Below are 20,365 nucleotides of genomic sequence, written 5' to 3'. Positions count from 1 at the left end.
TTTTAAAAAACCCTATCTTGAGCCCTAGCAGGATGGCTCAGTTGGTTGGAGCATTGTCTTGTTCACCAAAAAGGGTGAAGTTTCCATCCTGGTCAGGGCACATACCTGGTTTGCAGGTTCAGTCCTGCTTGGGGCATGTATGGGAGGCAACCAATGTCTCCTATCGATGCTTTTTTCTCTCTCTCAAATCAATAAATATATCCTTGAGTGAGGATTTTTTAAAAAACCGTGTCTTGAGCATTTTCCCCAATATACCAAATATGATCCATGACTTTTCATGGCCGCATATTAAACTGTATGACTGAAACATTTTTTATTAATTCTCCATTGTTGGACATTTAGTCTATCTCCCAGCAAAAAACGTAGCTACACGTTATCTTTCTTCAAGCACCAGATAATTCCGTTTGGATAAATTCCTAGAATGGCCTGAAGGTCAGAGATTGCCTGACATTAAGGGTCTTTACGTGTACTTATTTCTGCTAAGTAAGTCTCAAGCAGGAATGGGAACAAAAAGTTAGGCTGGGATTTTTTTTTTTACTCTTTAAAGCGTTTTATTCAATTATAACATACATACAGAAGAGTGGACATAAATGTACAGCTCACTGAATTTTCAGCAACTGAACATATTACGCACCCAGCACCCAGATCCTGAAATAGATAATTTCCAGCAGCCCAGAGCCATCTCACCCCCTCGGCATCACTACTCTCAGAGGTGTAGGATTTTAACATCGCCAAGGACTACTAACCCGATGACGTCTTTGCAATGTAAGTTTAATACTTTGGTATAACCTAGACCACCACAACATGAGCTAAGTCTTGTCTTCAAACGCTTGACAGGCTGAAGTCCGGCTAGTCGAAGAGCAAAGGGCCAGACGCAGTGGGTGCCCGGGGAACAGAAATCCCTTGGCGTCCGCCAGACTCCCGGCGTTCAGCGCGTCGATCCCGGCGTGCACCGCGGCGCGCGGGCCTTGGGCGCGGATTGCTGGCGCGTACCGCGGGAGGTGAGCGGCGGCGCGGCGTGAGGTTCTTCGCGTACAGTGGTCCAGAGGCAACCAGGCAGGGTCGATATGGAAGTGTAAGCAGTCCAGGGCGCGTTCCCGGCTTCCGGTTGAGGGTCACTTGGGGGGACGGCTAGATGCTAGGAGCTGAGGGGCGTGGGCACTGGGCGACCCCCAGTCCTGGCCTTGTGGGGAGGGTGACGGGCTGAGAGGCGGGGATGGAAACTCGCTCTGCCCCTTTGAGTGTTCGCGCGCTCTTTGACCCCTTGCCTAGGACCGGGGACTTTCTGTGGGCCTGCCTCCTCCCTCATTCATTTGCTAGCGTTTCCGAGGTCGCAGTCGTGGCCCCGGCCCGTGTTGGAGCAGGGACTTAGAAGGTATAAGTTGCCCTTTTAACTAGATGTGTGTTCACCGTGTGTTATATAGCTTATGGTTCCTTTACCCAACATGCCTGGTCCAACTTTATTTCCCCAGTCATACCATTGGATCCAGGGTATAAAGCCAATATTGCATGTCTTGTGCATAACTTTTCTAAAGGATCTTATTTTGTGTACTGTATCAGATTAGTGTACATCGCCATATAAAGTAAAAAGAAAAGTCTGCATATAAATAATGCAGCCAACTATTCAAGTGTCATACCAACTAAAAACACCAAATAAACCTTGAACAGTGGGGAAAAAAGAAGGCATAAAACCTGGAGTTCACCCTGGAGGTACCCAGAGGGGAGAAGGATAAATTTTGCCTGGGGCAGTGGGCTCCTGGGGAGCCCTAACGCTTCAGAGGTGCTCCCCATCTGAGGAGGAACATTTAGGGTTTTAAGGGAAGGGGCTGGTTTTCTCAGAAGAAAAGTGCTTGAGCCTGAATTGTGACCACAGAAACAGCACATGGGCTGTGTGTGTGTTGTTCTAACAATTTAACTTCACATGGTCTTTCCTATGGTTGTTCATTGTACTGCATGCAAATGGAAGTTTTTGCAGCTAGTCTGCATGTGGCTTTTTTACATGGTTGACATTAATTCATAGGCATGCCTGTATTATGTTTGTCTTTGGCACTGATTATTCAACACTCACATTTTCCTGAATGTTGTCTCACGTTCAGACTTAAAAAAATACCATGTATATATGCCTGAAGTGAAAGTTTTATGAAATAACACTTACTGTATGCAGTATACTCTGATATTGTTAAACTTACTGTAAACGAGTCAGGAGGCGCCCTGACTGAGGGGCTCAGTTGGTTGGAGCACCATCCCATATACCAAAAGTTCTCGGGTTCATCTTGGGGCACATACAAGGGGCGTACAGGGGGCGGCCAATCTATGTTTCCCTCTCAAGTTGATGTGTGTGCCTCTCTCCCCGCCCCCCTTCTTCCTTTCCTCCCTCCCTCTGTCTCTAAAATCAGTAAATACATCCTCAGGTGAGGATTTTTAAAAAATCAGGAGGAGTTGGCTGGAAATAAATGACAAAGATGTATTCAGTGCTCTTAGAGGCTGCTAACTGGAAACAGGCTGAAAGCTAGAAGTCTTCCCAAGAAGAAGGAAAAGTTGAGTTCTTAGAATAAAAGTCATATCCTTGAGAATAATTGGTCCTGCATTCTTAGCCCTGGGATTGGTCCACGACTGTTGTTACAGAAAAGTTATTCCGGTCCTTGGGGTCCTGCTGCTTGCTGCCGCCCTCTAGGCAAAATTCCAGAGGCAAAGGTTTGGTGCTAAAGGAAAGGAATCTTTATTCAAAAGCTTCTTCAAATTTTGGAATAACAGCTTTCTACATGCAGTTAGTCACTTAAGCCTGTCAAGGTTAAACTGGAACTCCTTAGTTTCAGCTTTCATCACTTAAACCTATCAAATAAGGCTAAACTCTTTAACACCTGAGTTCTATCATTCTCCCTGTGTTTAATTATCTTATTTCTGTGGGGTTAGTTTACAAACTAAGACAACATAGGATACAAAAGCTACACAATTTTGGGAGTATGGCAGGCTTCTGCCTCAGAGCTTGTCCCCTCTAAAACACCCAAAGAAGAAAAACCCTGCCACCCTCCTCCAGGTCAGCCAGATCCTAGGCTGTGCCCGGAGGAGCTCCTTCCCATACAAAATACTGCCTGTTGGGAAATGACAGGTAGCTGGAAATAACTAGACGGAGAGCCCTCTAGTTATTTCCATGGGCTCTGGAGGCATTCAGGTTCTCGGCCAATCCCATCCTAGACTATTTAGCATTGCCTTGGCAAAGTCTTCTATGGCCTCACCCTCCTCCCCGGTAAAACCCTTTGTTGGCTTTCTGTTGTACTCAGAGGAAATCCACATTCCTTACTAGGACCTGTAAGATCCTGTATATAACCTCACCTACTCACCAACCATATCTCTTACCACTGCCCTCACCAGCCAAACACACTCTACTGGCAGTCAGGTAGTTTCTATAACCTTCAAAGCCCTTTCCTACCTCAGGACCTTTGCCTTGCTATTTCCTTTGCTTGGTATAGTTTCCCCCTTGCCCTGCTCTTTTCTTATCCTTTTTATAGCTCAAGTGGAGTATCCCTTTTCAATGTTGCTTTTCTTCTTCGTTCAATCCAAAATAATCCTCCTTTTTGTCTCTCATAGCACCTTGGTTACTTTTCCCTTAAGTAGTTACCAGTTATAATAGTAGATGTATGTTTGTTTATTTGTTTAGTGCCTCCTTCATGAGAGTTCTATGAAGGCAAGGGCCGTTGTCTGTTCAGTAAGTGCTTAGCATGGCATCTGACACCCTAGGAATTAAGCAAATACTTGCTGAATCAAGTATATAATACTACTTCATTAATTTAACAAGTATAAATTAGCTAGACTCCTAATTGCTAGGCATATCCATTTTTATTTTCCTAAGTAATGGTTCAAAGCAAGGGTTTTTTCTCCTGTAGCATTCTTTTTTACTTCTCCCAAGGAGTCCTTGACTTTTTCAAGCTAATTAAGAATTTTGAAGCTAGCAGTTTATAGGAAAATGACTTTTTCTGAGGCAGGCATGTGACTTGGGAGTAGAAGGCCCCCTGACATGGCATGGCCTGGAGGCCTGACTTCTAGTGTCTGCCTGGCCTCCAGCATGAGATGCGTGTGGTCCTTAGGGTCTTTGGTAGAACTCTGAGTCTCTGAGAGGACAAACATACTATTCCTCTGTCAGATACTGCTAGGACCTGGAGCAAGACACTAATGGAAAACTCCCCTGAGTTATTACTACTATTTTTTCTTTAGTCACTCAGTAAATACCTATTGAGTGAATAATAGACATACGCTAGAATTTTTTTTCTTTTTTAAAAAACAACTTTATTGCCCTAACTGGTGTGGCTCAGTGGGTTGAGTGCTGGTCTGCTAACCAAAAGGTCACTAGTTGGATTCCCAGCCAGGGCACATGCCTGGGATGCGGGCCAGGTCCCCGGTTGGGGTGTGCAGGAAGCAACCAATTGAACTCACCCATGTATCCTTGCACATTGATCTTTCTTTCCCTTCCTTTTCCCTCCCTCCTCTCTCTTAAAAAATAATTTATAACTTTATTGATATATAATTAATATACAAAGAACTGCACATATTTAATGTATACAGTTTGATGAGTTTAGACATACGCAAACCCATTATATGATCACCACAGTCAAGGTATTGGCATACCGAATACCTCCCACAATTTTCTTGTGCCACTCTCACCTTTTTATGGCCAGAAAATTTAACACGTGATCTACCCACTTAACAAATTCTGAAGGGCACATATTGTATTGTTAACTGTTACCGGCACCGTGTTGTGCAGCATATCTCTAGAACTTATTCATAGAGCATAACTGACACTTCATACCCATTGAACAGCTCCACATTTCTTATTGTATTTTTTCCATTGCTATTTAAAAGGCCCTTTATACCCCTTCCCCCACAACTGCACATTTAATATCCAAAAAATATAAGAAATTCCTAGAAATTCAAAGCAAAAAACCCCAATAACCTTAAAAGGCATCCTAGGGAAGGGGAGAAAATATTTGCAAGCCATATATGTGATATGCATTGTTTCTTTTTTTAAATTGACTTTATTTTTATTGTTGACATTATGGATATCCCTATTCCCCATCTCCTCCTTTGCCCACTTCCACCCAATCCCGTCCCCCTTCCCTCTGGCCATCCCCACACTGTTGTCTGTGTTTGTGGATCTCACATCTATGTTCATTGGCTAATTCCTTCACCTTCCTTCTTCCAGTTGCCCCTCCCTCCTCCCCTCTTGACAGCTGTCAGTCTGTTCCATGTATCCATGTCTCTGTTTCTGTTTTGTTTGTCAGTTAGAAGTGTTTTAAAGTTGAAGAATACTTATGCTTTTATTTGGTTGAATGACAGACTTTTTTTTCATTGTTAGAGAATTTAATACCCCTCTCTTGTAACTGATAGGATTAATGGACAGAAATAAGCAATATGGATTTATATCACAGTGTAAATCATTTGACCTGGTTGAAGTTTATGGGATACTATATCTAATTACTGCATAATACACATTCTTTTTAGTGCACATGGAATATTCATCAAGATCTTCAGTTTTCTGGGTCATCAATAATTCCCAATAAATTCATTCCTTCCTGCCTTCTCTCCCTCTCTTCCCTTTTCCCAACCCCCTTTCTTTTCTTCTTTTTAGCCTCACCAGAGGACATGCCCATTGATTTTAGAGAGAGGGGGAGGGAGGGAGAAAAACATGGATGTGAGAAACATTGATTGATTGCCTCTTGTACACACACCGACTGGAAACCAATCTGAAACCTAGGCACGTGCCCTGACTAGGAATCGAACCCAAAACTTTTTGGTTTATGGGAGGGCATTCCAACGGAGCTACACCAGCCAGGGCCCCATAAATTTCAAAGAATTGAAATAATATGCACTATGTTCTTCGACCACAAAGGAATTAAATAAAATATCAGTAATAATAAAATATTCATTAAATTGCTAACTACTGTTTTTCTTTTTTATTGAATTTGTTGGGGTGACATTGGTTAATAAAATTATATAGGTTTCAGGTGTACAGTTCTATAATGCATCATCTGTATATTGTATTATATGTTCACCACCCCAAGTCTCTTTCCATCACTGTTTTTTTTTTTAAGAGTTTCTTTATTTTTTTAGAGAGGGAAGGGAGAGAGAGAGCGAGTGACACATCAATGTGTGGTTGCTTCTCAATGTGTGGTTGCCCACTAGGTACCTGGCCCACAACCCAGGCATGTGCTCTGACTGGGAATCGAACCAGTGACCCTTTGTTTCTCACAGGCCGGCACTTGATTATTGAGCCACACCAGCCAGGGCCCATCACTGTTTCTGAATGACAGAATTTAAAAATAAAATCTTTCTCCTGGCTGGCGTAGCTCAGTGGCTTGAGTGCGGGGCTACGAATCAAAGTGTCGCAGGTTCGATTCTCAGTCAGGGTACATGCCTGGGTTGCAGGCCATGACCCCGAGCAACCGCACATTGATGTTTCTCTCTCTCTTTCTCTCTCCCTTCCCTCTCTAAAAATAAAATAAAAAAATTAAAAAAAAAATAAAATCTTTCTGAGTGTCATTTGGGAACTTATTTTCCGCAGGTAAAAGGGTACAAAAATTTCATAGCAAAATTAAGTATTTATATACAATATATAAGGTACTTGCCTTGGGATTATTTTTATATCTAGAAAGCTGTATGTTCACTCTTTTATTCTTGAACTTACTATACATAGTTAGGAAAATGGACTGTATTTATCTCTGTACCACCTTTTTGAAATAGTGTTAGAATTTTGTTCATTTTATAGCTGGAGATGCTGACGTGTAAAGAAGTTAGTTAATAGGTCTTACAACAATTCAATAACAGGACTGGAAAGAGGATAGTTGTTTGTTAGCCCAAGAGAATGCTACAGGTTAAATTGTTCATTAACATGGACGGGTGCCTGGTTTTCTTGTACCAGATTTTAGTTTTCCAGAACATGACTCGAATCGATAACATAGGTTGAATATAAGAGAATTTGAGCAATGCCATTCATCACTGCTTTCATAAGAGTTAACTGTGTGGCAATTAATCAGCACTGTTTACTTGGGCTTTTTCTGTGTGTTTCTAAGGAAAGTCTGCCAACAGATCATTTTGTTCTGTTTTTCAGAATTCGGTTTTCCAAAGTAGTTGTTTACATCCATTAAATTGATTAGCAAGTTAAGCAAATTTTACAGGTTAAATTTCAAACAGCAAGTCAACTTCAGTCAGTTAATTAAATCATTACTTAAGGAAATTAAGTAATGACTGCCTCCCTGTAAGTATAGGTTTTTAAAATTCATTTGGAATATTTGCTTTAAACACCTATAGATAAAATCAGTAATATTCTAACTCGTATAGGGGAATATGAAGTTTTGTGTAGATGGGCAGTTTCTAGAAGCCTGAATGCTTGTGAATGTATTATGGAATACTGAAGTGTTAGCTCTAGAGCAGACCGTTCTTGCCCAGTCCGGTTCAACAGCTTGTAAATCTAATTGATAGCTAAGACAATTGAGGGATTCTAGTTACTCTAAGAAACACTGGGGGGGATTGCATTTTATGTCCTCGGTGATAAGTTCTACTAATGTCTTTTTTTAACATGATGGAATTCTTTATTTCATAAGAAAGGAATTTCTATCTTTCTCAGTATGTTAACTTGGAAAATTTCAAACCCACAGAACAGTTGCAAACAGAGCACCATAGTTACCTGTATACCCTTTATGTAGAGTCAGCATTTGTTAACATTTTGATGAATGAGCTATTTACCTTATCTCTCTTATACATGCAACTTTCTCTACACACACACACACACACACACACACACACACTCTTTCTCTCCCCTGCCCCCCCCCACTTAACCATTTGAGAGTTGTAGATGTCATTTGATCCAATTTTTTAAAGGTATTCTCCTTTTTAACTATAATACCATTATCATACCCAGGGAATTTAGCACTGATATAATTACTGTTATTAAAATACAACCTATATTCACATTTCTCCAGTTGTCCCAATATTTCTTTTCACTGTGTATGTGTGTTGCCAATTCAGGATCCAGTCAAGAATCACACATTGCATTTAGTCGTCATGTGTCTTTAATCTCCTTTATTCTAAAAATAGTTTCCTAGCCCCCGCTTTTTTTTTGGCGACATTGTCATTGTGACAAATGACATTGATATTTGAAGAATCTAGGCCAGTTGTTTGGAAGTATATTCCTCAGTTTGGGTTTGTTTAATTATATCTTCATTGATTCAAATTAAACATTTTGACAGGATTGCTATATGGGATGTGTCTTTCTCAGTGCATCGCATCATCATTATTGGTGCTGTTAAATAGGATAACATGATTAAGTTGACGTTTGTTAAATCTCACTGTATCCTCTTCCCAGCAACCTGCCACTTAGTGGTTGTTACAATGACTTCTTTAGGATAAAAACTGCTTCAAAAATTTTTTTGCGAATCAAAGGGTCGCCAGTTTGATTCCCAGTCTAGGACACATGCCTGGGTTGCAGGCCGGGTCTCCAGTGGGGGCCATGTGAGAGGCAACCACACGTTGATGTTTCTCTCCCTCTCTTTCTCCCTCTCTTCCTCTCTCTCTAAAAAATAAATAAATAAAATCTTAAAAAGAAAGATACAGTGAAAGAAATTAATTGATATAGACCTCTATTTATTAAAAAAATTTTTTTTCACCCTGGCTGGTGTGGCTCACTTGTTTGAGTGCCAGCCTGTGAACTGAAAGGTCACTGTTTTGATTCCCAGTCAGGGCACATGCCTGGGTTGCGGGCCAGGTCCCCGGTACCCCTACCGGGGACCTGGCCCGCACATGGGAGGCAACCACACATTGATGTTTCTCTCCCTCTTCTCCTTCCCCTTCTCCTTTCTAAAAATAAAATAAATAAAATCTTTTAAAAAATTAACATGAGAGAGTTTCCCTTCTTTGGATATTGGTTCTAGAAAAGGCTGATGATATTCTTTGGATTCTTGAATTAACAATATTGACTTGGGCAATGAGGCAATAACTTAGAAGAGCCAGGGACAGATTTCCTGGGGATGAACTATTCTGCATAACAGGAGAGACCATGATTTCGAAATAAAATTGTAACAGTGGCACCTGGGATGGATCCATTAGCCTTGAGGAAAAATAACATTTGTTTTTCCCCAGCCCAGTTTGTACTAAGCAGGGATGTCTTAGTTGCTGTGTATTTTGGGGCACACAAGGAGTAGTAACTCAATTTCAAGCAAAGATAGGAGGAAGCCATGTGGGCTGACTTCCTCATTAAATAAGTAAAGATGACATATGATTTGATTTGTCCTTTTCAGCTTTACATGAACCATATCCCATACACTAATTGTGCATTGTCCTTCCTGTGGCTGGTCCCTTTTAAATACAATATTCTTTGTGACCTGAGTGCAATTGTGGTCATTTGGGCAAAGCAGCACTTTTGTGAAATCCTAGCTATTTGTTGAATGACTGGTAGCATTTGGTAAGCTTCACATGCTCGTTTCAGTACAGTGCTGACATCACCGTGACGATGTCATGTCCTTGTGTTGCCCATGTGGGGAAATCACCTGTCTATTTGATCCATGTTTTTGAAATTTTGTATCATCATTTTTATCATATAGCCTCCTGGTTTAAGAACATATAGTTTATCCCCATTTTTTGTTTTATTATTTTTTTAAATGTTTTATTTGTTGATTTGAGAGAGAGAGAAATATTGATTTGTTTTTCCACTTATTTATGCATTCATTGATTGATTCTTGTATGTGTCCTGACTGGGGTTGAACCTGCAACCTTAGTGTATAGGGGACAATGCTGTAACCCACTGAGCTACCTGGCCAGGGACATTTTTTTTTAAGACAGGGAAGCCTAGAGGGATTATTAACTCACTAAAACTTGTATGGCTCATATATCAATCATATAGGTAGCTGAGCCATAATATGAACCTAGATTTGTCTGATCTAAAAACTGCCTAATTATACTAGACTTCCTTCAGACTATTAAAAGCAAATATAGTACTTTCTGATATGGCATTGTAGAATGGATCAATTATCATTTAATGCAATTCACATTGCTGTGCTCATTCGTAAATGAAATACAACATTTCAGTTTGATTAATTGTTACACGTGGTGCCAGGTTTTGACTTCTGCTTGACACGTGAACTGTACCTGTTGAACTGGGGTAGAAGATGTACTTCTTTGTTGTACCTCTGTGGAGACCTGCAAGATCTCTAACATGCTGGAATTCCCAGTGGTGATGCTGGTGTTAAGGATCCCATTTCCTGTGATTCAGCAGGAGGACCTGGCTGCCCAAGTTAATAGCTGGTGGAAGGCAGATGGTACTGGGAAAAGGTCATGGCTGTGCAATGACATAGCACTGTTTCTACAGTTAATTTCTAGCACCCTCACACTGTTCATTGATCCCCAAACTCCAATGTTCTTCCTGTAGCTAACTGCCCTCTGATGTCTGACTTCTCTTAATGTCTGTCTGCATAGTTTAGAGATAAATAGAGTATTTTAATCACCTACCTGGTGATGGATGTGTGATCAACCATGGCTGCAAAAAGGAAGGTATGCCCTGAAATTGTCCATTACCAGCTAGGACTTAGGACATTTCCCCTAAGGTTGTAGTTCCAAAATCCCTGAATTGGACTTCTGAATTTTAACAGAGAAATTATTTCACAGATATTTAATTAACACACAAGGTTATGAGCCCAGACTATGATAATTTACTTTTCTTTTGCAGGAAGGATGCCAATTCTGCACTGCTCAGTAACTATGAGGTAGGTAGCTTTGAAGTATTTTCCTCTCTGATAGTTTGTTCTTTGCTTCTGAAGATTATTGAATTATTTGTGGTTAGAAATGACTGAATTGACTTGGATTTTCCACTTTAAAATAGGACAGATGACATCATCTGGTGAACCTTGGAATAGTCTAAGCCTGGTAAATTACAGTAATTCAGGAAAGCTGGGAAGACTTTAGTGTATAGGCAACCTTCCTGTAATCTGAAAATTTTAGATCTTCATTTGGGATGCCTCCATGGGATGGAAGCATCTATTTTGGAACTGTTTCTGTCAGTAAATTTTCTATTAAAATGTGTATATACTTTTTCTTAAATTACCACTCTTTACCCATAAAATACTTTTGTATGTCATTTCGACTTTCATCCTAGTTTCATAAATATTAAAATCTTTTTAAAAATATTTTATTTATTTATTTTTTAGAGAGGGAAGGGAGAGAGATAGAGATAGAGAGAGAGAGAGAGAGAGAGAAACAAACATCAATGTGCGGTTGCTGGGGGTTATGGCCTGCAATCCAGGAATGTACCCTGGCTGGGAATCGAACCTGGGACACTTTGGTTCCCAGCCCACACTCAGTCCACTGAGCTATGCCAGCCAGGTCTTAAATATTAAAATCTTCATTTTGAAAGTGAGAGCTTAGTTGACTCACCAATATGAATAATTTAGTAGGAACTAATAGATTGGGGATTTGGGGGCTTGAGGATTGGGTTGCTGGGGAAAGGGAGGAAAGAGAGAAAGAGGTTAGTGAGAGGGGGGATATAACATTGTTGCCTGCCTTGCATTTTCCCTGGATCTTATTTGGTACTAGCAGAACCAGCTGGTAGGTTAATTCCAGGTGTAGAAAGAACAATGCATACATACATTTGTTGTCAATTTTTCATATGCCAAAGGCTAAACTCAAAGACTTGTAGGAGATTTAGGTCTCCACTGTGTGATATGTATAGAAGGTGGTAGAGTTAACACAGTTGGCCATATTCCTCTCTTCCTGAAGATTCATCTTAAATGGTTGCTGGTCAAGCCATTGGCTTTTAGGAACCTCCAGTGTAGTCTCTGCTAAATGTTTGGGTGTTTTATGCACTGAAGAAACATTGATTGCATTAATTGGGTCTCATGCCATTATTTTGGAAAATGACAGACAGGTAAGGAATTGCATTGTATCTAGTAATGGTCTATGAATCTATACTTCCTTCAGTCTTCTGGTGTTATCTCTGAAACAGGAAAGAGATATATTTCCCACATCCTCCTTAATACTAATGTACATATGTTTCTCCCTTGTGGGGAAAATTTATTTATGAAGTTCTATAGCATTTTTTCCTTCTTCATCATCATCATTATTATTATTGGTAAACTATATTTTAGCACTTGCCTCATAATTTGTCGTTCCCAAAATAAATTATACTAGATTTTCATATTAGAGAAGTAGAATGTGCTTTTTTAAAAGATTTTATTTATTTATTTTTAGAGAGGGAAGGGAGGGAGATAGAGAGAAGCATCAATGTGCGGTTGTTCGGGGGTCATGGCCTGCAACCCAGGCATGTACCCTGACTGGGAATTGAACCTGCGATACTTTGGTTCGCAGCCCGCGCTCAATCCGCTGAGCTACGCCAGCCAGGGCTAGAATGTGCTTTTTAAAAAGATTATTTATTTTAGGAAAATTTACTTTTAAATAATCAAAATATTTTTGAGGCCTGTGGCAATCAGAGATAAGGTATATATTGATAGGAAACGTTTGAACTATTTTAAGTAAATTAATGCATTTGAATATTTAATGTAGATAAAAGAACATTTTAAAATTGTCACATGCTTCATGATTGATATTTGCTATAATGCAACAGTTGTTGGGGGAGGGCTTGTGGGAAGAAAAGAAGTACTATTTTATTTAGCTTCAAAATTATTGACCTTGAAATAGATACATTTCTCAAACTCCTCTATAAAAATCTTTAATATATCTTTTCCTAGGTGTTCCAGTTACTAACTGATCTGAAAGAGCAGCGTAAAGAAAGTGGAAAGAATAAACACAGTTCTGGGCAACAGAATTTGAATACTATCACCTATGAAGTAAGCCTAGGCTACTGGAGGATCTCCCTGAACCACCATTGAGGGGCTTCGTTGTAGTCTGCTGATGACTCGCCACCAAATCAAGATTGCTATTACCTGATTTGAATAGTTGTACTATAACCCTGTTTTTATTCTGTTTATGAAAGTGGAGTTTGGCTAATTGCGAGGGTTAGCCAACTATACAATTAGAGGAAATAGTCTCTAAAACTGTCCTTACTTTTAACACCAATTTCAAATCAGGGATCCCAAGACCACCCTCAGATTCAGTAATTTTCTAGAAGTACTCACAGAACTCACTGCAAGCTAATGTATTCACAGTTACGATTTATTATAGGGAAAGGGTATAAAGTAAAATTAGTCAAGGGAAGAAGCAAATAGGGCAGATTTAGGGAGAAATGTCAAATACAGAATTTCCAATGTTCTCTTAATGTGATTGTATGTGACAATATGCACAGAATGTTGGTAACCAGGGAAGCTCAGCTGAGCATCAGTGTCTGGAGATTTTACTGGGGCTCTATTAACAAGCGTTACTGAATGATTAATTATCCATGTAGTTCATCTCATCCTCCAGGCTGAGTGATACTGTATGACCCAAAGCCCAATAGTAAATCACATTGTTGAGACTGTCCAGTAATCTAAGGCTCAAGACAAAGATACTCCTATTGTAATAGCTATAACATTCCAAGAGACTGGAGATTACCTCCTAGAAGCTGAGGTCAAAGGCCAGACCTTTTCTCTGGGCAGTGCCAAATTCTTTATTACACAAAAGTGTTACTTTTCTAGAAAACTTAGAATGTACCAAAAAGCATTAAGAAGACAACAAAAGTAATTCATAATCTTGATTTCTAGGGAACATTTTGCTGCATTCTCTTCATCTTAATGCTTCGTCCATAAAAAAAAAGTTTAAGCCATTATATTTGTTATAGGTGATGTCTGATTTTGTATCTGTCATTTTAATTTGTTTTCTTGTTATTTCTTTTCTGTTCTGATTTTGTCTCTGTAGAGGATTTGATTTTAATTTCTTTAATTTATCTTTTAGCACTTTTGTCACCATTCCTCCTCACTCAGTTAATGTTCATTTAATCATGTATTTAAAACCCTGCCATTCACTCACGTTCTTTTATATTATATAGTTCATCTCTTTCAAAGAAGAAAAATATTTGTTGGTAATTAGTTTTATAAGCAAAAATTAAAACTGTCAAGTACTTTTAACTTAATCAGTTTAAACTCATTGCTACTCCTTAGGTTCTTTTAATTCATGTGCCTTATGGACAGTTATTGTGGTACTAAATGTTTTGAGGCATTTTATACCTGAGAATATATGTCTAGTGTTCTTAATGTGAATAATCACTCATTTGAATATGGAATTCTCGGGTTCAGCTTTTATTCTGCAGAGCTCTATATGTATTGCTTGATCTGCTTGTATTTGTTGTTGTGGAGGAGTGTGAGACCAAAATGATGTTTGCACTTTTGAGAGATTCTTTACTTGGATGCTGAGGTTACTGATTATTTTTCAGGTTTGAAATTCCTCTCACATTGTGTCTAGGTGTGGTTCCCTTTAAAAAATAAATAAAACTCTTTTATTTTGAAATAATTTTATTCTTTGATTTTTATTTTTTACTTTTAAAGATTTTACTTATTTATTTTTAGGGAAAGGGAGGGAGAAAGAGGGGAGAGAAACATCAATGTGTGGTTGCCTCTCGCATGCCCCCAACTAGGGACTTGGCCTGCAACCCAGGCATGTGACCTGACTGGGAATTGAACCAGTGACCCTTTGGTTCTCAGGTGGTGCTCAGTCCACTGAGCCACGCCAGCCAGGGCTGAAATAATTTGATTTTTATGGAAGAGTTACAGAGATGGTGGTGAGAGTTCCCATGTACCCTCCCCCTAGTTTTCCCTATGTAAATCTTACAGAACCATGATATAATTATTAAAACTAAGAAATTAACATTGGTACATATTATTAAACTAAACAAAAGATTTTATTTAAAATTTCCCAGTTTTCCCACTAATACCCTTTTTTTTTCCCTGTTCGAGGATCCAGTCCAGCACACCATTTTGTATTTAGTTAACATGTTTCCTCCGTATCTTCTCGTCTGTAACAGGTCCTTAGTCTTTCCTTGTGTTTCATGACCTTGACACTTCTGAAGAGTACTGGTCAGGTATTTTGTAGGAAGTCCCTTGATTCTGCTATGTCATATTGGTTCATGACTAGATTGAAATTAATGGCTTTGGGGGAAGAATATCATATAGGCAGTACAGGGTACATGGTATCAGGGTCTTATTACTGATCCTATTAACTTTGATCACTTGGTTAAGGTGCTGCCTGCCTGGGTTCTCCACTGTAAAGTTGCTGTTTGTCCATTTCCATAGTCTGTTAGAAAGGAGTCACCAAGTCCAGCCCATATTCCAGCCCATATTCAAAGGATTAGGCTTTACCTCTTGAAGTGAGGGATATCAAAGAACTTGAGGACATATGTTAAAACCATCACAATAACTGATAAAAATTTGGGGGAAGATGCTTTGAGGCCATGTAAATATCCAATTTCTCCTTAAGCCTTTGCCCATTAATTTTAGCATTCATTGGTGGGTCTTTCCTGCAATAATTAGTGCAGGAAAGTAATTAGGGTGGGACTGCCTAATGGTGACTTATTTCCCTCATTTCTTTCATGTTTCATAGTTAGGATTCTTCTGTAATAAAGAGTTGTTAATTTTAATCTATTCAGTCATTTATATCCATAGGGATTCATGGTTGTTTTATTCTTTGGGTTTCTTATATTTAAAAAAAATTGTCTGAAATATGATAATGCAATTGTCAGATTAAATTTTTTCTTCTTTTATTAAGATCAGAAAAGTTTTCTTCTAAGCTTTCATTAATCATTCTTCCTGTTCAGGCTGTTGGTTCTCTTTTTTGAAGAATTCCTAGGATATTAAGATTGAGTCTCCTGAAGGCATTTGTTTTATAAAAGGTTTTTGAATCACAATTTTAGGATACTAAATTATAGCCATTACTTTCCCTTTTTCTAATTCAAACTTGCTTTTTCCTTTTTTTTAGACATTAAAATACATATCAAAAACACCATGCAGGCACCAGAGTCCTGAGATTGTCAGGGAATTTCTCACAGCAATGAAAAGCCACAAGTTGACCAAGTAAGTAAAAATAATCTTAAGTAGGAAAAGTGACACATAATGAAAATAACTTACAAAAGCCACCCTTACCAACTGTAGTTTTACACTTAGTTGGGTTTTGAAGTCTAATTAACCCTCAATGTGCTTTCTTTTTTTAGTTGATTTTAGTGAAAGAGACACACACACACATTGATCTGTGTTGTTCCACTTATTCAGTCATTGGTTGATTCTTGTATATGCTGTGACTGGGGATTGAACCCAGAACCTTGGCATGTCAGGACAGCACTCTAAGCAACTGAGCTACTCAGTCAGGGCCTCAGTATGCTCTTTTAAAGTAGTATTATGGTATTATAGATGAGACACTGAGACTTCAATATCCTTCTTGAGACAGCAACAGAATATAGTGGGGTTTTTAATCTTAGAGATTGTTTTTTGGAGTCCCAGTTCTATGACCTGTCCCATCTCTCAACATTCAGATCAAATTGGTTGAAAAATATGGTTCACAAATTAAACTGCTGTTTATAAAGTCAGTCAATTAAGTCATTTGATATTTGGGTTTGGTTAGGGCAAAAATGGCTTGATAATGTCTATTCTTCTAGTGCCCAATTATTTTTCTTGGTGGCTTTCTTGAATACAGTAAGCTTGTAGGAATTAAAATTATTAAGAATTAGATAAAGATTTGACTTGAGAAGAAAACTACCCCTAGCCTTTTAGAATTAATACCAGAACTGGTAAATTCTAAAAATTTTTGTCATTTCATTCAGGATAACCAATAATTTTCTTTAGGAGGAATCTCTTGGTGCTGTTTCAGGCACACAGTTGATATGCTGTCAGTGAACTACTCAGTTCACGCTCCTTGTTTCTGTTCTCCAGATGAAACCTGAAGACAAATATCTTTCAAATGTGTGTACATATATGTGTGTGAAATTATGAGTGTGTGTATATATAGTTTGTCTTATTTTTAATTATAAAATACACGGAATATAAAATTTACCATCTTAGCTCTGGCCAGGTAGCTCAGTTGGTTAGAACACTATCCTGATACGTCTAGGTTGTGGGTTTGATCCCTCCCTGGTCAGGGCACATACAAGAATCAACCATTGAATACATAAATAAGTGGAACAACAAATCGATGTTGCTTTCAATCTCTCTGTCTCTCTTCTGTCTGACTTCCTCCCTTCCTTTCTCTCTAAAATCAATAAATAAAAATTTAAAATAAAATAAAATAGAATTTATCCTCTTAACATTTACATCTATAGTTTATTAATGTTGAATATATTTACATTGCTGTGCAGCCAATATCCAGATCTTTTTAATCTTGTAGAACTTAAACTTTATATCACTTAAACAATTCTCAATTTCCCCCTTACCCCAGCTCCTGACAACCATCATTTTATTTTCTGTTTCTATTAATTTGACTACTCTAGATACCTCCAATAAGTGGAATCATATAGTAGTTGTCTTTTTAAAAATATCTAAACCTGGCTGGTGTGGCTCAGTGGATTGGGCATCAGTCTGCAAACTGGAAGGTCATCGATTCTATTCCCAGTCAGGGCACACGCCTGGGTTATGGGCCAGGTCTCCAGTTGGGCGTATGCAAGAGGCAACCAGTGTTTCTCCCTCTCTCCCACCCTCCCCTCTCCAAAAACAAATAAATAACATCTAAAAAATATCTGAATATTATTTTTTACATATGTATATATTTACCATTTTAACCATTTTTAAGTGTGAAATTCAGTGACATTAGGTGTATTCACGTTTTGTATAACCATCATTGCCACAGAGTGAATTAAACAATAACTCCTCATATTTCCCACCCTCAAGCCCCTGGCAGTCACTGGTCTGCTTTCTGTTTCATGCATTTGACCTCATATGAGGGAATCATATAGTATTTGTAGTTTTGTGTCTGGCTTATTTCATTTAGCATTATGTCTTTAAGGTTCATCTATCTTGTAGCATGTGTCAGATTTCTCTTCCTTTGGAAGATTGTAGAGTATTCCATTTTTTGTTTATACCACATTTTGCTTATCTCTTTTTTCATTGATGTACACTTAGGTTGCTTTCACCTTTTGGCTGTTGTGAATAATAATGCTGCTATGAACATAAGTTTACAATTATCTTTGAGATTCAGCTTTCAGTTCTTTTGTGTATATAGCTAGAAGTCAAATTGCTGGAGCATACAAATAATTCTATTATTAATTTTTTTGAGGAACTGCAATATTATTTTTCATAGTAGTTGTACCATTTTACATTCCCACAGCACTCTGTTAAGGTTTCAATTTCTCCACATCCTCATCAACTCTTGTTTTTTTTTTTTTATAATAGCTATCTTAATGGGCATGAAATAGTATCTCATTGTGGTTTTGTTTTGCACTTTCTTCTCACTGATTGATTTGAGACAGGGAGAGAAACGTTAATTTGTTATTTATGCATTTACTGCTTGACTCTTGTATGTGCTCTGACTGGGGATCGAACCTGCAACCTTGTCCTATTGGATTGCGCTCTAACCAGCTGAGCTACCTGGCCAGGGCCTCTTTTGCGTTTCCTTAATGATTGGTGATGTTGAGCATCTTTTCATGTGCTTATTGGCTATTCATAATCTTATTTGGAGAAATGTTTGTTCAAAGTCCTTTGCTCATGTTTGAATTGGGTTGCCTCTTTTTTTCTTGTTGAATTTTTGGAGTCTGGATCTTAATCCCTGTCAGATATATAATCTGCAAATATTTTTCTCCTGTTCTGTGGGTATCCTGTTTATTGCTAGTGTCTTTTGATGCACATTTAAAATTTTGAAGTCCAAGTCATCTATTTTTTTTTGTTCTCTGTGCCTTTCGTGTAACATCCAAGAAATTACTGTCAAATCCAGTGTCATCCATCTTTTCCCCTATGTTTTCTTCTGAGAGCTTTGTACTTTTGTATCTTTTGTTTGGGCAATAGGTCCATTTTGAATTAATTTTTGTGTGTGGTGTAAGGAAAGGATCAACTGTCATTCTTTTTCATGTGGATATCCATTTTTCCCAGTGCCATTTATTGAAGATTGTCCTTATACACTAGATGGTCTTGGCAGCTTTGTTGAATATCATTGACCATATATGTGAGGGTTTGTTTCTGGGCTCTTTATTCCATTGGTTTATATATCTGTCTTTATTCTAGTACTACACTGCTTGGTTACTGTAGCTTTTCATTTATTTATTTACTATCCTCACCTGAAGACATGCCCACTTGTTTTAGAGATAGAGGAAGGGAGGGAGAGAGAGAGGGAGAGAAACATTTATGTGAGAAAGATCAATCATTTGCCTCTTGTATGTGCCCTGACCAGGGACTAAACCTGCAACCTAGGCATATGCCTTGATGGGGAATCAAGCCCACAACCTTCTGGTTTATGGGATGATGCTCCGATCAACTGGGCCACACCCGCCAGGGCTGATTACTGTAGCTTTGTAGTAAGTATCGAAGTCAGGAAGTGTGAGACATCTCCAACCTCGTTCTTTTTTTCAAGTCTATTTTGGGGCCCTTGGAATTCCAGATGAATTTTAGGATGGATTTTTCTATTTTTGCAAAAAATGCCTTTGGGATTTTGACAGGGGTTGCATTGAATCTGCATATTGCTTTGGATAGTATTGACATCTTAAAAATATTTGGTCTTCCAGTCCACCAACAGAGGGTGTCTTCCCATTTGTTTATACCTTCTTTCATTTCTTTCAGCAACATTTTATAGTTTTCAGTGTACAGTTCTTTTACCTCATTTGTTATGTTCAGTCCTAAATAAATGTAAATGGAATTGTATTCTTAACTTCTTTTTCAGATTGCTCATTGTCAGTATATAGAAACCACACAATTTGCATGCCAAGTTTATATCTTGTAACTTTGATGAAATTATTAGTTCTCACTGTCCTTTCTTCATACAGGATCATGTTGTCTGTAAAGAGAGATAATTTTATTGCCTCCTTTCCAATTTAGATGCCTTTTATTTCTTTTTCTTGTCTAATTGTGATGTGTGGGTCACTGGCCAGCAGTGATCATGGAATGCTGCGGATGGCTTGTTGAAACGCAAGAAAAAACATGCACAGAGACAGACCAGTTTCTGTGGAGAAGTAGGGATGGAACGGCCACCTCCTCTAGTGGGGAGCATGCCAATTTACCGTCCAAACCGGCTTTTATTGGGTTCATTTTGCATAAGAATTCAGGTAAAGCACATTACTCATTTCGAGGAAGTAAGGATCAAACAATAGGTAACAAGGAACTCTGAGGGTCTATTTTGAGTCAGGGTCAAAGAGCTGTAAGACTTTAAGGAACAAACTAACTTCCTCCTTGGACCCTTCTCATTTAACTGAGAGCATTCTAAACAAAGAAGGTTTCACAGGAAATTACATATTCTTTCTTAGGCCTGATCACTCGGGGAATCCGCCCTTTCC

The 20,365-nt window shown here is 38.6% G+C and overlaps 1 protein-coding gene across 2 annotated transcripts in view; it reads left to right on the top strand.

The window, feature by feature from the left end:
• Window positions 1-947: 947 nt before the first annotated feature.
• Window positions 948-20,365, top strand: part of LOC114501676 (CGRP receptor component) — a 35,890-nt gene continuing 16,472 nt past the window's right edge. Inside the window, exons 1-4 of one of the 2 annotated variants that reach the window (XM_028518381.2) lie at window positions 948-1,075; window positions 10,712-10,748; window positions 12,726-12,824; window positions 15,880-15,974. In XM_028518381.2, the coding sequence (XP_028374182.1) occupies window positions 1,068-1,075; window positions 10,712-10,748; window positions 12,726-12,824; window positions 15,880-15,974 (239 nt within the window). In that variant the 5' untranslated portion in view covers window positions 948-1,067. The remainder of the gene's footprint in view (window positions 1,076-10,711; window positions 10,749-12,725; window positions 12,825-15,879; window positions 15,975-20,365) is intronic. The other variant, XM_036020865.1, reaches the window with a different exon arrangement.

Source organism: Phyllostomus discolor, chromosome 3, assembly GCF_004126475.2.
Source record: "Phyllostomus discolor isolate MPI-MPIP mPhyDis1 chromosome 3, mPhyDis1.pri.v3, whole genome shotgun sequence".
Taxonomy (NCBI): Eukaryota; Metazoa; Chordata; class Mammalia; order Chiroptera; family Phyllostomidae; genus Phyllostomus; species Phyllostomus discolor.
This window is presented reverse-complemented; position numbering and strand designations above follow the sequence as displayed.